The sequence below is a fragment of the Labrus bergylta genome, chromosome 4, assembly GCF_963930695.1.
Source record: "Labrus bergylta chromosome 4, fLabBer1.1, whole genome shotgun sequence".
Classification (NCBI taxonomy): domain Eukaryota; kingdom Metazoa; phylum Chordata; class Actinopteri; order Labriformes; family Labridae; genus Labrus; species Labrus bergylta.
Window position 1 is genome coordinate 10,847,119 of NC_089198.1, and position 18,299 is coordinate 10,865,417.

At 41.7% G+C, this 18,299-nt stretch overlaps 1 protein-coding gene across 2 annotated transcripts in view; it reads left to right on the plus strand.

Moving 5' to 3' along the window:
• tep1 (telomerase-associated protein 1) overlaps window positions 1-18,299 on the plus strand; it is a 28,656-nt gene that overhangs the window by 6,961 nt on the left and 3,396 nt on the right. Inside the window, exons 13-50 of one of the 2 annotated variants that reach the window (XM_065953704.1) lie at window positions 194-650; window positions 750-902; window positions 1,075-1,140; window positions 1,645-1,766; window positions 2,049-2,114; window positions 2,576-2,719; window positions 2,815-3,106; window positions 3,209-3,330; window positions 3,494-3,607; window positions 3,779-3,896; window positions 4,102-4,290; window positions 4,500-4,690; window positions 4,796-4,937; window positions 5,126-5,305; window positions 5,473-5,565; window positions 6,313-6,448; window positions 7,148-7,307; window positions 7,941-8,074; window positions 8,188-8,276; window positions 8,940-9,054; window positions 9,154-9,180; window positions 9,268-9,478; window positions 9,914-10,034; window positions 10,470-10,594; window positions 10,710-10,809; window positions 10,931-11,086; window positions 11,561-11,773; window positions 12,136-12,192; window positions 12,333-12,468; window positions 13,854-14,105; window positions 14,201-14,352; window positions 15,321-15,428; window positions 15,548-15,652; window positions 15,877-16,006; window positions 16,146-16,231; window positions 16,926-17,052; window positions 17,415-17,545; window positions 17,655-17,776. In XM_065953704.1, the coding sequence (XP_065809776.1) occupies window positions 194-650; window positions 750-902; window positions 1,075-1,140; window positions 1,645-1,766; window positions 2,049-2,114; window positions 2,576-2,719; window positions 2,815-3,106; window positions 3,209-3,330; window positions 3,494-3,607; window positions 3,779-3,896; window positions 4,102-4,290; window positions 4,500-4,690; window positions 4,796-4,937; window positions 5,126-5,305; window positions 5,473-5,565; window positions 6,313-6,448; window positions 7,148-7,307; window positions 7,941-8,074; window positions 8,188-8,276; window positions 8,940-9,054; window positions 9,154-9,180; window positions 9,268-9,478; window positions 9,914-10,034; window positions 10,470-10,594; window positions 10,710-10,809; window positions 10,931-11,086; window positions 11,561-11,773; window positions 12,136-12,192; window positions 12,333-12,468; window positions 13,854-14,105; window positions 14,201-14,352; window positions 15,321-15,428; window positions 15,548-15,652; window positions 15,877-16,006; window positions 16,146-16,231; window positions 16,926-17,052; window positions 17,415-17,545; window positions 17,655-17,776 (5,442 nt within the window). The remainder of the gene's footprint in view (window positions 1-193; window positions 651-749; window positions 903-1,074; window positions 1,141-1,644; window positions 1,767-2,048; window positions 2,115-2,575; window positions 2,720-2,814; window positions 3,107-3,208; window positions 3,331-3,493; window positions 3,608-3,778; window positions 3,897-4,101; window positions 4,291-4,499; window positions 4,691-4,795; window positions 4,938-5,125; window positions 5,306-5,472; window positions 5,566-6,312; window positions 6,449-7,147; window positions 7,308-7,940; window positions 8,075-8,187; window positions 8,277-8,939; window positions 9,055-9,153; window positions 9,181-9,267; window positions 9,479-9,913; window positions 10,035-10,469; window positions 10,595-10,709; window positions 10,810-10,930; window positions 11,087-11,560; window positions 11,774-12,135; window positions 12,193-12,332; window positions 12,469-13,853; window positions 14,106-14,200; window positions 14,353-15,320; window positions 15,429-15,547; window positions 15,653-15,876; window positions 16,007-16,145; window positions 16,232-16,925; window positions 17,053-17,414; window positions 17,546-17,654; window positions 17,777-18,299) is intronic. The other variant, XM_065953705.1, reaches the window with a different exon arrangement.

Below are 18,299 nucleotides of genomic sequence, written 5' to 3' on the forward strand. Positions count from 1 at the left end.
TTCAAAATCATCTGAAAACGTTTTGGTATTGATTTTTGTGTGAGGGCAGTGGCTGGTAAACATGATCCATTTCTAAAACAGAAGTCTTTTAAATCTTCTCTGAGATGAAAAATGAAAGATGAAAGTTATAAAGATAATAAAACATTGATTGCATTAATTTGAATGTAACTGTTTTATGTGTTCGTGCATCCAGTGAGAAGCTGTACACTGTCGAACTGTTGGATCGTTACCGCAAAGCTCTGGAGACGGCCGTGCAGGTCTCCTGTCGTTACAACGTGCCCCCGCTCCCTGGACGGACCGTTATCCTAATGTCTGCGTTCATGAGTGCCAATACCGACACGAAAGTGACACAGGACTTCTGCCTCCCACCGGACCCAGAGGAGCACAAGGAGAATGAGGAGGAGGAAGAGAATGAGGAGAATGAGGAGGAGGAAGAGAATGAGGAGAATGAGGATGAGGAGAATGAGGAGGAGGAAGAGAATGAGGAGAATGAGGAGGAGGAAGAGAATGAGGAGGAGGAAGAGAATGAGGAGGAGGAAGAGAAGGAGGAGGAGGAGGAAGAGAATGAGGAGAAGGAGGAAAAAGAGGAGGAGGAAGAGAGCAAGAGGAAGAGGAAGAAAAAGCAAGAGGATGACAAGCTCACTCCATCTGTAAGAGCCTGAACCTAAAAACACTTACCAACAAAAACGCCTGATTAGTGTTCAAGTCTATGAATCAAATCTAACTCCGCTGTGTTTACATTCCCTCAGCCTGACGAGATTGCAGCTTTGTTGTCTCTGATGATCTGCAACAGCGCTGAGGACTGTCAGCTCTGCATAATGGATTGGCGTAATGGTCAAGAGGTCAAGCTGAAGTCGAATGTTGTTCTCGATAATGTCAGGAGTGTGGTGAAACAGATGAAGGTCAGGGACTTTTACCTTTCTATGTCGACCTTTTGTTTTGTTGTCTCTTACAAGCCTTCATTTCACAAAAACATCACTACTTATTCAGTATGGATGGACACTCAGCTTTCTATAATATTACATAACAGATGTGCTGTGATTTCTTTAATGAAGGGATTCTTCTCTTTTACAGGAATTTCACGAGTCATCATCGAATGACAAAAGTGTTTTCTCCACACTGTTCAGCAACAAAAACAAGGTCAGTGTTTTACAGCTGAATTTTAATTTGATAAGGTTTGCTCCTTCGCTCCATATGTATGATAAGCCCGCTGTTAAAAACAGCAGGAAGAGTGTTATTAGATTTTTTTTTTTTATTGAACCTTCCAGGAAAGAAAATATTTGTCAAGTAAAGCTCGGGGTTTAAAAATGCGTCCCATATGTTTCAGACCTCCTTTTTCCTTTAGCCATGATGTCATTAAGGAGGCCTTGACACTCGTTAATGCAGGGATTTTCATTATATTATTTTCTGTGCTAAAAATCTGATGCCAGGCGGTGAATTTGCCAGAAATATGAGTCTGCTTGTGCTGTAACTCTGCAATGCAAAGACATAAAAACATTTGGTGAACTAGTAACTGAACTATACATGATATGATAATAACACTGCGCAGCATTGTTTATTAAAACTCATGAAGGGTCAGCTGCTGTAGACTGTTGTACAAAATGCTTCCTTGTTGTTCTGACCTTGCATGCTTTTGTATCTCAGATTGACAACATCATCATTCTGACTGACAACTATGTTCCTCATTCAATTGAATGGGTCATCAACCGCTACCGGATGGATGTGAACAACAAAGCCCTCTTGGTGAAGATTTTATTTTCAGACAGGTAAAGCTGCTGTTACTCATAAACCCTGCAGTCAAGTCATGAAAGATGAAGCTGCACTCAATTGATCCTTTATATAACATTTTGTATCTTTGAAGTTCTTCTCTCATTCGGTGCACACGGGGTCATTTTGATATTTTCTGTTAAGTTGCGATAACGTAAAGTCACATAGACACAAATACAGGCGCGGACAAAATGTCTCAATATTTCATCTTGTCTCTGTTTCCTCTCCGGTTTCTTCCGTATCTTGAGTTGATCTTGTTTTGTTTTGTCGATCATTTGCAGTGATCACGAGTTTACAGCTGACAGGAACACTGTGAAACTGACCGGCTTCAGCGAACAAATCCTCAGGTGAAAAGTCTCGTTGCTTTTTTATCCTACACACTCGTTCCAGGGGAAAGTTCCTCCGATGGAAAAGGGGCTTTAGTGAACACCTAACCCTTTCTCTTTAAGTCTTTCTCCTAAGCCTATACTATATAACGACTAAAATGTAATTTTTTATCCATTGGGAACTTTTACATGACCTCTAATTAAGTTATAATTAGTTATTTTTTAACTTCCCTTTTTTTTTTTTTGCAGCTTGCAAAAACAACATATAACAAATGAATTACATGCCAAAGAAGTGTTTATAACTTTAACCTGAACAGAGCCAGGCGAGCTGTTTCTCCCTATTTCTAGCCTTTATGCTAAGCTACGCTAAACTGGCTTTACATTTATCAGACACATACAACAGTGGTGTTGTTCTTTTCATCCAACTGTAAATACTTTCTTCACAATATTTTCCCTTTTTTTTTTTTCATCAACATGATCAGGTTTGTGGCAGAGCGAGGATCATCCAGGCTGCTGGAACATGTGGAGCATTTAGACAAACTGTACAACATCCCACCACCAGAGGGAGCTAAAGACCCCCAAAACGCAAATAACATCGTCCAAATATCAGCCAGCCCCAAGTTAAGGTAGTTTTTATTTATTGGAGTATTGTTTACTTGACACCTTTTTCAGATTATTGCTTCCTCACTGGTTTAACTCTGACTCCCTCTTCTGTCCCCAGGTGGAGAGGCGTTCGTGTGTTTATCTCCTCCACCTTCAGAGACATGCATTCTGAGCGGGATATCCTGGTGCAGAGCGTGTTTCCAGAGCTCAGGCGCCGTGCTGCTCAGCACTGCCTCTACCTGCAGGAGGTGGAGCTGCGTTGGGGTGTGACGGAGGAGGAGTCAGAGCGGGCCACGGAGCTGTGCCTGTCGGAGGTGTGTCGCAGCCAGATGATGGTGGGAGTCCTCGGAGAGAGATACGGCCTGGTGCCTCCAAAACCCGTCCTACCTGACCTGCCCCAGTACAGCTGGGTAAGACTTCTAATAATGACATGTACAGAGTCAGTAAGTAGTGCTGCTCAGTGCACCTCATAATGTAAATGATGACACTCTGATTGTCTCGTCTGTGTGCAGCTGGCCTCGGCCCCAGCAGGCCTGTCCGTCACAGAGATGGAGATCCGTCAGTTTGAGGCTCTTTACCCCAACACAGCCAACCAGAGAATGTTCTGCTACTTCAGAGATCCAAGCGTCATCAAGTATGCAAACCCACGCTCACATCCATGTCTCACAGTTCCTAAGATTCGTTTTAGAAGGGGCATATGTGATACTATTAAATAGATTTTAATGCTGGAACACTACGTAGTTTGCTGGAAATCTATGAAAGTGTTTTATGTCTTATTTCTATTTTGTGTTTCTCAGATCAGTCCCGGTGGCGTGGAGATCTCACTTTGCTCCTGAATCAAAGGAGGCGGAGTCTAAGATGGCCTCTCTGAAGAAAAGGGTTCTGGACCATGAAGTCAAGGTCACTGAGAAGTGAGTGACAAATCCACGGTGCTGAAGCCAGTGGGATTTAGGACATTTATTTCATCATTTAAAACTTGTATTTGTGTAATTTATTTTGGGATTTGTTTCACATTTCACGGCGTCATACAGTTTTTCAGTGTCTTAGCTGAGGTCCTTTTTTCCACCTTTTAAATGTCGTAGTTACCAGAGCGAGTGGGGGGGCGTTGTGGGGGGAAAACCGTATCTTAAAAACCTGGAGGACTTTGGCAAGGCCGTGCTGGAAGACCTGTGGACGGCTGTCGTGAAGCAGTTTGTGGAGGTGAGTTAGTCTGCCAATTAATTGGGATACATTTCTAAACACCTACAAGCCACTCAAGTAAAACTCTACCTCTGAGGAATATTCTGTTCAGACCTAAACGGCTTTAAACCTTTTTGAAACTTAAATTATGAATTATTTCCATTTCAAACGAGGTGTCCTCATGCTTTATATTACAATAGATATGTTTTTATTTCCCGTGTGGCAGGAGGATGCGGATGCTGAGGTCATGTCTGACGTGAAAGAACAGGAGGTGCACCAGGGGGCGCTGCAGAGGCAGTTCTTCGGCAGACAGAAGCTGCTGGCTGCAGCTGTGGAGATAGTGGAGCAGGCTCAGACTAAAGGAGGGATGATGGTGGTGGAGGGAGGACCGGGAGAGGGGAAAACTGTCTTCATGGTAAAATGAAAACACTCTTAAATGTTTTACTGATTATCCCCCAGTTGTTGTCTGTATTAACTAAGTCATAATCAGAACATTTTAAACATTAAAACCTTGCTTATTTTTCTTTTGCAGTTCTGCAATTAGCCTAAAAGTAGATAAACTAGGTGAAGCTGATAAACTGTGAGCTGAGTTTAAACTCTACATGTGGATCTGTCTGCACACAGGCTGCTCTCGCAGAGACCCTCAGGACCGGTGTGAAGTCCAGGAACAACCTCGCCTGTGATGTCATCACCTACTCTACAGCTGCCAGCCAATCAGCTCGCTCTGTGGAAAACCTGCTCCGCTGCCTCGTTCAGTGGTTGAAGAAAATGAAAGACTCTGAGGAGGAGGAGGCACCTCTTCCCAGTTCTTACAAGTAACTACATTTTTAATTTCCTTTTTAAAAAAAGTCACATTTAAAGATACATCATCTTCTTTGAACTATAAATATTCTTTCTCCTTATATTATTCCTCGTCACAGAGATTTGCTGTCAGAGTTTCACTCCAGTTTGAGTGACATGAAGAAGAAAACACCTCTTGTGCTGCTGGTTGATGGAGTGGATCTCGTCCAAGATGGCAGAGGTCAGCTCTGCTCTGATTGGATACCGCAGCAGCTTCCACAGGTCAGTTACCTGCAAAGAAAATGTTAGAAAAACACACACCTGTTTCTAGTGCTGTGCTGGCTCAAAGACATCAATAAATACATGCAGTATAATAATAGGGTGTGAGTTTTTAAGTCAGAGAGATAGTGTAGTTCATTCACTGGCTGTTTTGGCTGGTTGATTTTATTTATGCCTTGTGTTTTTGTCAGGGTGTTTGTTTGGTCGTGAGCATCCCATCCAAAGCTGCTCTGCTCCAAACGCTGGCTAAGAGAAGAGGCACGGTCCTGTTTTCTCTGGGTCAGCTCACCATGCTGGACAGAAAGGAGATCGTTCAGAAGGGACTGGACTCCTTCGGGAAGAAACTCAGTGACTCTGCATTCAACAACCAGGTTCCCTCTTCATGTTTTTCACTCCAGTTATTACATTGTTCCTTCTTTGTGAACTCTGGATGCATAATGTCTTCTTTCATGCGTAATGCTATAGGTACTTACAACTTAGAATTTCTCTTTTTCCTTTTGGCTAAAACTGTGCTGTGTTTTTTTTTTTTTTTGTTCAGCTCCAGACGCTGTTAATGAAGAAGGGAGCAGTGAGTCCTCTCTACCTGCACCTGGCCTGTGAAGACCTGAGGAACTTTGCCTCCTTTGACAAGGTATTAAAACACTTTTTTTTTTAAACATTTACATAAAACTAATACTTGTCGACTCCCAGACTTGTTGGCCGTTGCAATATTAAAAACTGTGTTTGCTCCGTTGGTTGGAAACTTAAAGGAACCTTTTTACCCAAAGTTACAGTCGAGCAGCTGATGACAGGGACAGTATGAAAAACAATGTCAGAATAAGACAGTGGTGGTTTAGGCATCTGAGACACTTCACCCAAGATAAACACTGAAAACAGAATGCTAACCTACAAGATATGATAAAGGTATTTTAATAACCATATTGCCATTCTTAAATGTGCTAATAAGCACAAAATTCAGTTTAATATAACGCAATATTTACAATATTTTATAACCCAAAAGTTATTTTTTGTAGGACAAGTTAGAGGCCGACTAAAAACATCAGAATACATCTTATTATAAGTAGTCCTGTAGGTAGAATATCTGTTGCAAGTTTCTGGTTGTCTTTTAAGAAAAGTTGTTGAAACGTGTCAGAGTGGACCCAAAACTTTGAACAGATCAAATGACAGACTGGCAACATGACAGTGGAAGCCTGAAGGCCATGATGCCAGCTTGTCCTAAAACAGATCAATGTTCAATACATGTACGTTTTACAAAGCACCTGATTGTTCTTAGTGAAGTTATATCCATTGTTGTTGATTATATCTGTTAAAGTTAATATTAACACATCAACTTGTTGCCAACTTGACGACTAAAACACATTTTTATTTGGGTTCTAAGTTGAAGGAGAGCCTCCAGGACTTGCCTCAGTCTCTGAGTCAGTTGGTGCAGCACAGCCTGGACAGACTCTGCTCTCAGTACAGAGGCATGCTGGGACTCCGCTGGGCCCTGGCGGCACTCACTGTCAGCACCACTGGTAAGATGAGCCACGTTTAAAACATCATTTTAAACTTTAATGATGCACAGACAGGGTGATTTTTCATTTTATTTTGTACACTGCAGCAAGCATTACAATGTCCTGCATTTGGGATGGACTTGTGTAGAACTTTTTTAAGTCTTCTGATCACTCTAAGAGCTTTTTTTTTCTCCACATGACACATTCACACATTATTCACACAATGATGGCAGGAGCTGCTCCATGAAGTGTCCATCAATATGATTTCATTCACAAGCATTCACATGCCGCTGGCGTCGCAGCCGGAGCAATTTTCATGGTTCGTGCCCAATGACCTTTGTGTCAAAACCCCCAACGGTCCTTTTAAAGACTACTGACTCGGAACATAGCCGCCTCTTATTAGGGATGATAAAAAAAAATAATAATTTATGTATATGCTTTAATAATTTCCAATGGGAAATCCGTTCTTACACTCATTTATAGAGAGACATGTGACGTACACATAGGCCTGAAACACATGCATGCACAAACAGGAACTTATGGACGTGCATTAATCGAGCACACACGGGGCGTCTAAAGCAGTTAGGGGTTTTGTTCCTTCCTCAAGGACACCTCTGCAGAACTTTACAATTGACCTAACACCTCTCGAGCCACCAGAACAATTTGCGTACCTTATTCTGCACCGGGACTTGAACCAAACGTGTTCCTCTTGATTGACAGGTCTGAGAGACAGAGACTTGTATTCTGTCCTGAACACATGCAACGAGTTATCCTCACGGGACGGACAGGCCACATGGGATGAAGTACTTCATCTGTCCAGGCAGCCCAAAGGACGTGTTCCCATGGCAACGTTCACCCGAATAGTGCACAGCTTGCAGAGGTTTGAATTTGAGTTCATGGTTGAGGGATCTGTTTTAATTGACAGTTTAGAAGTATTACATGTTTTTCAGCCAGCAGGGGGCGCCTCCACTGATTGCATGAAGAAGTCTTACGGGATGGAAATCTATGACTTCTCTTTTGATTTAATATCTCAGTAAAACATTTTACAATCAGTTCATGGTCTGAAGTGCTAGAATCAAGTCTTCTTCAAAGCAGCATTATGTTTATTTTACAAATAAAGGTAAAACCAGTGCATAAAATAGACAATTAATCAGGCTATGTTTCATGATGTGGCATTGAAAGTGAAATATGATGACCTGAAAAAAATCCCTTTTTAAGCATTCGGTTGAAAACATGCTCTCAGTTATTGGTTATTAATAGTTTAGAGCAGTTTTGCTTTCTAGAATTAGCATCCAACTTGTAATTACAGTAATCATGACTGGTGAATGGACCTTGCGAACCCAGGTAGCGCTAGCCTACGTGGATTACTTAGCATATACTGTTTAATCAACATGTCAAAGTTTAGGTTTTAGGAAGGACGTCCACACAATGAATAGATAGTTTCACCAAAGTTAAATACATTTTAATCATTCAAGAGATATAGTAGGTAACCTGTTTTGATCTGTGTCTGCAGTCTGATTGGTCCGTCTCATTGCCACAACACCGACGACCTCCTGGCTCTGAACAATCTGGAGGTGAGGAGAGCCTTTGAGGATTTTTTACTCCATACAGAGAGCGACAGAACCAGAGCTCACCTGGTGCTGGCAGGTAAAGAACTCACAGTCGCCTTTGATTTAAGTATGATGTACAAGTCTCATAGAAGAAGATATGTGAGTATAGTTAAGTGTGTTTTTTAATACCACCAGTGTTTCTTTTTACAGGTCATCTGTGGGCTCTAGCCGACCCACAGGGCGCAGACACCTTCCTTCACTGTGAGGCCAACTCCATCATGCACCTGCCAACAAACCTGGTGAGCTGTCTCTCAACTCGAACTACATCACAGACTCAAGGTCCAGACAAAACCATGCAAATGATAAATAACCTTTTATGCAAAAAATCTATCAATATGAGGAACAATATTGTATCCATTTGATGCAAAGACTAAAAAAAAAAAGCACCTCTAAAGGACTATTACGTAACTCTGACACCTAGCGTTTAAAATGTGTACTTTCTGCGTCCTCATTTTTTAACAGCATCTCCAATATTGATCCTAGTTTGAGCACGTTTCTGCTCGTGGAGCTTATTAGAAACATGCAGAGGCTTTTTTTAGGTCGGGTACAATCACTTCTATCTGAACCATCGCTGCAACACCTGTTGGTTTGTTTGTTTGTCTGGCCGAACAAACAAGGAGGAGCGAGGCGCAAAACGGCCAAATACATGTTTGTGTGCAAATGAGACAGAGTTCATCTTTAAGTTTTTTTTATTTTTTCACACGTGTCTTATAGAATGGACGTGCAAAGATTTCTTCTATTTTCTATGAAACATGAAAAAACCAAAGCAAAACAATCATGACACTTAGCTTGTGCAGAAAAAAATCTCAATCGTCCTGGTCACAAACATTTCTGAAGAAAACATCAGTAAATTTATTTCTGGACATTTTTGAATCTGCTCTGCTTCATTTGTCTCCCGACAGATTCGAAGTGGTCAAATGGAGGCGCTTCATTCCCTTCTCTCCAGCTTCTACTTCCTGTACGCTCAGGTGCGTCACGGCCTCCTGCATCAACTCCTGGAGACCTATCGCTTGTGTGGTGAGTCTGATCGGCCTTTCATCTATTTGCAATGGTTTTTACTGTGAAGGCCTTTCTCTTGATACATTTGTATCCTGTGATATTTCTCTTTCTCCGTAGATATTAATCATGACTCAGCACCTTCATGTAGGTGCTTAAATTAAATGACTCTCATTCTCCTGCCCGGTGTTTTTTTTATTTGTTCTTCACAAACGTTTCTCTTTGTTCTTTCAGTTGGTTTCCAAGAAAGTCTAGAAGACTGTCATAGTTTCCTGAAGCGCCACGCCCAGCTGCTCTCCTCATGGCCGGCTCTTTTCATTCAGCAAGCCCTGAACGAGCCTCCTGAGACCTCTGCTCACACCTGGGCTCAGGGCCTGGTGGGGAGAGGAGGGGTCCAGGTGGTCCAGTGGTTGAACAATGACTATCAGGCTCAAAGGGAGAGCAGGTATGAAGATTGTGTGCCAGGACGTGTGTTTTCATTTTGTCTTTTTTTACCCTTGTATAATAATAATAAAGTTTATTTTTTATAGAGCGCTTTTCGCAGACTAAGTTCACAAAGTGCTTTACGTCAACAAAAAAAAAAAAAAAAAACAACAGCAAACATACAATGAAAGAAGGAAAAATGAGTACGTTATGGACGACATTATAAATTCCTGCTATAACCAGGAACAACAATTGGCACAGTAAAACATAGATGAGTAGGTACACTGGGTGGACCTGATTACCCAGAGGCCTGTCTAAACTATTAACGGTTTTAATTGTTTTTTAAAAGACTCAACAGAGTCAGAAAGACGTAGAGAATTCCAGAGGATTGGTGCTATGGACTGAAACACACGGTCCCCACGAGTCTTAAAAATGTATGTTTAATGTGTCATTACAGTGAGCTGGTGTCCACCTTCTCCTCCGAACCGACCTGTTTGGTCGTGAGCACGGATCAAGAGCTGATGGTGGTCGGCACTGGGAAGGGAATGCTTCATCTTATCAACACACAGACCGGACAGGTATGATAAAAATGTTCCAGTAAAAATGTTCTTTTTTCTGCCTCAGGTGTTTGATCTCCACCTGGTCACTTTTTTTTTTAGCAAGTCACAGACTACGTTCCCCCGATGGACTCGTGGTTTTAATCAACGAATGAGCACAACCTAGATTGGCGGCACTTATGAGAAATGGAAAGAAAAGTTTGTCAAGCCGAATGAGATTGTCCGAGTGTCGGTATGTTTTTCCAACTTGTGATCAGATAAACATCCTGTAAGGCAAAGATGGTAAAAGAAAACACAGAGGAGACCGTTGACCACTTGAAAAATCTCTTCCTCTTGTATTTAATGGTTGTGATGCGTGTCAACAGAAGTTTGAATAAGATGTTGCTCAGGTTTCAAATGTGCTGAGAAAAAAAAAAGTACAAAAATGTCTAATGTTGACTTTTCGTTTGGGAACAGGAAGTGAAATCTCTGGTGAGCAGCTGTGACGGCATCTCAAGCTGTGTGTTTCTCAAAGATGGCCGCCTAGCTACCACCTCCTACGATGGACGGATAGAGATGTGGGACATGGGGAACAGCTGCAGGTGAGAGAGGAGGGTTGAACACCTCCTCCTGTACACTTCCTCTAACCCTGATCTATTCTGTTTCTTTCCTCTGATGTCGTTTGAATTATTGGACTCATGTTTCCTCTCTTTACAGGACCGCTCTCATCGACGCCCACACTAACACGATCACAGCGAGTGACATCACTGCAGACAGGAAGAACCTCGCAACCGTGTCTCTGGACTTCAAGTTGAAAGTACGTCCCGTGGAAAAGACATTCAACTGTTATTATTATCATAAAATATACATTTAACATAATTCTGCACTTCTGATTTTTCGCTGAACCCGTTTTTTTTTCTGTTTTTTCTTTTTTTCAGGTCTGGTCTGCGGCTGCAGGTAAAGAAGTGGCAGCCTTTGACAGCTCGAGCCCTTTGAACTGTGTGACCTTTGACCCTGAGGGTCACCTGCTGGCTGCAGGTTGCTGGGACGGGAATGTGATCGTTTGGAACTGGCTCCAGAATAAAATAATTAAAGTGAGTAATTGGAAGTGCAAAACTATCTGACTTGAATGATAAAAATGGAAGTGAGCTTTGGTGAGGCCTTGGGTTCCCCAGCTTGAAAATGTAAAATATCTGCTGGTCTGGAGCTGGAAGAGAGTAAACTAATAGGACCTCTATATTTTGCTCCTTATGTGTTTTTAAGGTTGTCATCTTAAACCAATCTATTGGTGGTTCAGTTGCATTATGGGTAATGTAGTGAAGCTTTCCTTAATTTACCTTCCTCTTACTTTTGACTGTTTAGTAATTTAGGGAATCCATCCCCTCCACACGTTACTGAGGTGGTTTATTATGTCATTTAAGCAGATGTAGGTTATTACTTATGAGAGTAAAAAACAAACAGAAGTTGAAGAAGAGGAGCATTAAATGTGATCGATGTCCAGGTCAAGGTAAAGATCATTTAGGTGACGTTGTCGTGAACACTCTTTCTTGCTCTGCATTTTTCCTCAGAACTTGTCGGGTCACCAGCGCTCCGTCCGCAGTCTCTCCTTCGCTCCCTCGTCCTCCATGCTCTGCTCCGGCTCTGTGTCCGGGGAGGTCAGGGTGTGGTCGGTGGCCACCTCCACCTGTGTGGGATGTTTCCAGGCTCACAGCGGAGCCGCGGAGGCCCTCACCTTCCTGGAGGAAGGGAGGATGCTGCTGAGTGCCGGCTCGGATCACGCGGTGAGGAAACACCGAAAAATTGTCTTTGCTTGAAAACTTCTAAGATTTCCAAAAATGTGTTTCCATAAAACAGAACAAAAGGAGACTAACCTGTTACTACTGCTGTTTTTTTTCTTCTTTAGTACATTAGCTGTCGATACAGTTCAAACAAATTAATTTCACAACATACTTCAGGTGATTTGTTGTTTACTGAAGGAGGCTGATATTTTCAGATTTCGATCCAGAAAAGGAAACACTTTAAATATATATTTAAAGTCATAGTACCCAACTGAATGTAAACATACAGAAGATATTCTCTCGTACTTTAAAATGAACATCCTTCTCTCTCTCTCTCTCTGTCTTTTTGTCCGTCTCTTAAACAGCTTCATCTCTGGTCTGGGGGCCTCGGACGTTCAGTTGCTGTGTTAAAAAGTGACGAGGTAAGCTCCTTATTTTATGTCTTGAAAGCTCCTTCTTCTTAAAATCCAGCTACCTTTCAGTATGTCAAATTGAAAAAGTTAGAGCATGAAATAGGCGTCTGCTGTTTGGTTATTTGACCGTTCTTGTTTTCGTTCTTCAGTGCGAGCAGGAGCCTCGTCGTAAGAAACAGAAGTGTGAAAGCAGTCCTCCAGCTGCTCTGTGTGTGGCTGTTAACAAAGACTATGTTGCTGTGGGATATCATATTGACGGCATCAAACTCTTCAGTCTGGAGACAGGTGTGTTTTATATTATATGCTTTTAAACACATACCATATTACAGTTTATAGTCGTGATTTAAAGCTCCTGTGAGGGACTTTTGGTTCACGTCCGTTTTGGCCTCCTGTGGGAAAGTAACACCTTTTATCTTTTTGTTATTGTCCTGTAAAATTGCTCCAAGAATATTTTTGTGGGCTTTTTTTTTTTGCATTCATTAGATAGTATAGAGGTGTGAAATGTGGGGAAAAAAGAGAGCGGGGGGGAGTCTCTACCAACTGAGCTCAACCCGTGCCCTGTAAGAAATGAAATCTCATCTTGCTGTCTTTAAACGGTCGAATGTGTCACTGTGAATCTTTGCTGTGTAAAATGTGTAAACAAAGGCTGTTTCTGCAGCATGCTCTATCTCACCTTGACTGACACGTACCCTGCAGCAGGCTTTTCACACATTAGAAATTGTTATTTAGAAACTATGCATCTTGTTTGTAATGGTAGGTCTTATAGAGGAATCATAATTCATTTCAGTCTGTTTCCTTAAAAAAAATTAAGAAAAATAATTGAGTTAATTTTCACATTTATATATAAAGGAGGATTAGGGCCACGTTAAAAAAATAAAATAAGGGTAAGATTAAAGTTGTAAATTTACAAGATTAAACTCGTAAATTTACGACTTTAATCTCAAAATTAAAAAATAAAAAAGATTTTTAACGTGGCCTTAATCCTCCGTCGTAAGAAACGAAGAATGTGGCAAGATCAAAGTGTTTTGCTCAAGGGTGCCTCGGCAGGGCTCAGGAAGTGAACTAGCACCTCTGCAGCTACCAGACCAATTTACAACCAGGTCTGAACCGGGACTTGAACCGGCAACCCTCCATTTCCCAACCCAAGTCATCACAGACAGAGCTACTGCTGCCGCCAATATTTATATCTAATAATCAATCACAATATATATAATATATATATATATATATATATATATAATAATATATCTAATAATCATCCAGTTAGAAGTCCATTCATGTCATAAAGATACAGTAGTGTTCTCTTCTTTTGTAACAAAGTCGGTTCATTTCTCCCACTTGTTGGCAAAGCTTGATTCATCTTCTACACTTCATAAACAAAGTCCTTATTAAATATAGAGGGGGAAAACAATGATGCAAAAATAAATCCAAACAGAAACTACAGTTATAACACCAAAGATAACCACAGATACAATTATGAAGAGAATACGCTTATTTAAAAACCTTTTTTTAACCCAACTTGATTTCATTTTAAACCAACTCAAATCACCTCCTCTGCTTGCCATACTCATTGTAAACATGACGCACAAATTAAAAAAAATGAGCAGTTAAAGAATCACAGAGTAGATCTGGTAAACAAACACATCTTTACTGTTGGTTTTCCATCACAGGTGAAAAGATTTGGGCCTCACAGCTGGCCGATGTGACCGTGAAGTGCCTGCAGTGGATCTCTGTGGGCGAGGACGAGACCCAAACGGAGCTGCTGGTGTCTGCAGGGAACGACTTGCGTATGAGAGTCTGGAATAGGAAAGATGGGGAGGAGGGGATGCTGGGAGGTCTGTACGAGTCGGGGGTGTTTACTCACCATTCACGCCCCATCCTCGCAACTGAACAAAACTCAACCTGCCTGGCTACAGCTTCAGGTGAGTGAGGGAGAAGGAATAACATGACTCCATGTTTTAAAGAAGTAGTATAAAGAAAATGTATTCAAACATTCTTTTCTTCCCTTTGAATAAAGATGACGGCTCAGTTTGTTTGTGGCCGCTGAGTGAACTGGCTGAAGACACCTACACTGAGCCTCAGGACGTGATGAGAGGACACACTGGAGGAGTCACCTGTCTGTCTTTCAGCCCTGATGGTGGACAGCTGCTGACCGGTGGGAAAGATATGGTACGATCTATGAGGCTCACTGAGAGAAAAGAGGCTGTAACTAGGCAACACGAGGGAGGAAACACAGGGATACACGCTGCATTCATGTGCTGCTCGGGTTGGTCCGAGTTTCCGAGTTGGGAAGTCGTTCTTCCGACTTCAGTGTGTTCACGTGATTTCAGCTCGGAAAGTCGAAGTGTTGTAACGACAGGAAAAAACAGCGTTAAGGCTACGAAGAAGATCAGTGGAATATAACTGTTACAAGTTATGTTTGAGCAAAAAGTTGACGTGCAATACGTGAATTCATAAAAAAGTTTGTCAAAAGTTTCGCTGGTGGCGCAGTGGTTAGTGCGCGCGCCCCATGTATGGAGGCCGTAGTCTTCCAAGCGGGCGGCCCGAGTTCAAATCCAGCCTGTGTGGCTCCTTTCCCGCATGTCATTCCCCACTCTCTCTCTCTCTCTCTCGCTTTGATTTCTGGCTCTATTCACTGTCCTATCTCTACTATAAAGGCACAAGAAACCCAAAATAAATGTAAAATGTGATGACGATGCTGACTTCAAGTCGCACCTAATTATTCCCAGAGTTTCCGAGTTGTTGTTCGGACTTTTTTTTGCATTTTACAACTCGGATACTGATTTTTACGATGCGCCTGACACCACATGAATGCACCATATATACACAGACAATCAGGTGCGCACAATCAGGGCAGGATCTGAAAGACGGAGACGTACGGTTAAGTACAAAATAAAACAGGAAGTGACAATAATACTGAAATGACCTTAGGTAACGTTACTGGTTGTGTCAGTGAGGATATTCATGATTTTCCCAATAACTCTAACTCCTCCTAATGGACGATTGGACAACAATAGGATTTGATCACAACTGATAAAATCCTATTTTGTCCAATCCTTATGTCCAGTGAGAGGTATATTCCTATAATAAAACCTTCTGTAATAAATATCATTGTTGGATTTGTGTCTTTGTTTCAGGCCTTGCTGGTTTGGGATGTGACTGAGTGTCCTGCTGTTCTCTCCAAGTCGCTCCCTCACTCTCACAGAGACTGGATCACTGGCTGTGTTTGGACTCCAGACTGTGTGGTAAATCTTTTTATTTTACTCTTAACGTGGTGTTTATAGTTCTGCTCTGCTCTGTTTTTTTTTTTTGTTTTTTTTTTGCAAACCTGCATTCATCAAGCTTCCATTTTTTTCTGTTTCAGATTAGCTCCTCAAACGATGGGAGACTTTGTTTATGGGATCTGCAGGCAGGCCGACGTCTCAAAGAAATCTCCTGGCCCAGTCCTCTTACGTCTGTCTGCTGTCTGGTGAGAAACAACTTCTGCATCTGTCTGTCACAGATAAAACTGTATGTGTTGTTCCAGTCTTTCCTTTATACTCAAACTTTATACAAAACTGTGATATCAGGGATGAAATAAACTTCATAGTTTGTGTCTTGGCATCATTTTTTTTTCTTGTGCATACAGGAAGCAGCCTCAGCCTCATGAGGAGATTTCTATGTTGACGTGTTGTTTGCTGTTTCTGTCTGCAGGGTCAGTATGTGATGGCAGGCTGTGCAAAAGGAGCGCTACATGTTTGGAACTGGGAAACAAGCACAGAGGTCAGCCACATCGCTGCACACAGCCAGCGTATCCACCACTGCTCTGTCCTTCCAAATACAGGTAAACGTTGTGTGCTCACACCTGCAGTCACTTTCCGTCCCTCCAGCTAAACTCACGAGAGATACAATATGAGAATCCACATCTCCGTTTGATTCAAACGGTTCATTATTGTTATTCTTTTTCTTTCTTTCTCTCCAAGATAAGGGTGAAGAAGGCAAGTCAGAGGAAATGACGGTCCTCACTGCTTCTGATGACGGCTCAGTGCAGATCTGGAAACCTCTACAGGTCTGACTGCTGATTAATGTTTAAAAACAACATTTTATGGATATGCTTTTGCAGGAGTTGTGCTCTGGGCGTGTTTCAATCCTCTAGATAAAGGTTTTACTGTATCCCAAAATAAGGCAGTACTGAAGGCAGTATCTTTTATCTTTTGTTGGCTTTTACATTGTTTCTCATTTGTGGCTCCTGTCCCTCTCCACGTGTGACCCTGTTTTTAGAAGTGCTATATAGATTAAGTGTGTTATTATTAATATAATTGAAAGGGTTATTCCATAGACTGTGTAAAACATGGACATAGTCCCAGCGACGTCACTGATTGGATTCTGAAGAAGCCAAACATTAGTGGACAACATACTGGAAATGCTTTCTCAACCTAACTTGCGAGCAGACTAACAACCGCTTCCAATTATCCAAACATTTTTTTTTACCCATGTTCAGCTAGAAATGAGCTTTTGACACAAATTAGTTTTTGAACCTGGCTGTGAATATGTTTATTACTGCTGTCAAAAATCGGCATTTTAATCTATATTTAATGTCTTTATAACATACTCTCCTAAGATTTTTTTCTTTTGTTATTTTGGTGTCATTTTTAATTTGAATTCAGAGCAGAACTTCCTTGGGGTCTTACCCCTCTCAAAGGTTGGACTCAGTCTCTTATATTGTTTTTCTTCTCTCTCACTTTCTTTACTTGTACGTACAGGTGGAGCACCTCAACACCTTCCAGGGTCACAGCGGCTCAGTACATGGAGTTGTTCCCAAACAAGGACTCCCAGAATTCCTCACTGTTTCTGAAGACTGCTCACTGCGAAGCTGGACATTGACAACAGGTAACATTTCATATACGGTTCTACCTTTTTATAAAATACCGGCTAAAATACGGCTAATTTGATCAATTCCAGTTGAGTGACAATCTTGTCTTCATTATACTGTAAATATTTTCCACAAGTGTTTGATCCACATTTGAGCTACTAAAGCAATCTATGTGTATATCTATATCTATTTATGTCTTCAGATTGGAAATAGATCCAATAAAGATATCGGCTGACATATCGCTAACTGGTTTTGTTCCCTCCCCAATATTAATATCGGTATCGGCCCCAAGAAATCCATATCGGTCGGGCCCTAGTCTTCTATCACTTGTTGCAGTCTGATCATTTCTTCAGTTCAGCTCTGTGTTGTGTCTTTTCAGACGGTCCTTCCAACCTGAGAGGTCCCGTCACAGCTCTGTGTTTCTCTCAGAGAGATGATCTGCTCTTTGTTGGTTATGAATCTGGTTTTCTGGAAATTTGGCAGAACAACTCTGTGGTTGGCCACAAGCAGGTGAGGACGTGCAGAAGAACAGGGATGTATACTGGACATACAAAGAAAGGCCTTTTGTGTGGATGTTATTATATGATATCTGTGCCTGTTTTTTTTTTGTGTGCGTCAGACTTCATCCAGCACCGTCACAGCGATCTGCTCCATGCCTGATAACCAGTATGCTGTTAGCTACATGAAGCCTGCTGTTGATGTGTGGAAGCTGGTGTGGAATCAACAACGCAGCACAGCGAGGTAAATGACAGTCACAACTACTGAGACATACTCTCTTATCCATTTTATAATCTTATTTTTAAACCCATTTTGGTCAGATGTGATGTAGAAAGTTCTTACAACACAACTCACAAAACAAATGCAAATGCAAACTAAGGGAAGTGGCATTTTAGATAGTGGGAGCCAATAAGATGCTTGATTCTGGTGCGACCACAGATCTGTTCACTTCCTTCTCTGTTGTGTTAAAAAAAAAAAAAAAAAAAATAATTAACATGGCAACATCCAAACTTGATATCCACAAATCCTAACTTAGACGCTACCAAAAAAACATTCAGCGTGACACTCCTGCCCACTCCACCACAGACAAAGACTTCCTCTGGGCGCAGGTAGCGTAGTGGTTATCGCTACACCCCATATACAGAGGCTGTAGTTCTCCAAAGGGGCGGACCAGGTTCGCATCAGACCTGTGGCTCCTTTCCTGCATGTCATACCCCTCTCTCTCTCTCTCTCTTGCCCTGATTCCAGACTCTCTCTAAATGAAGGC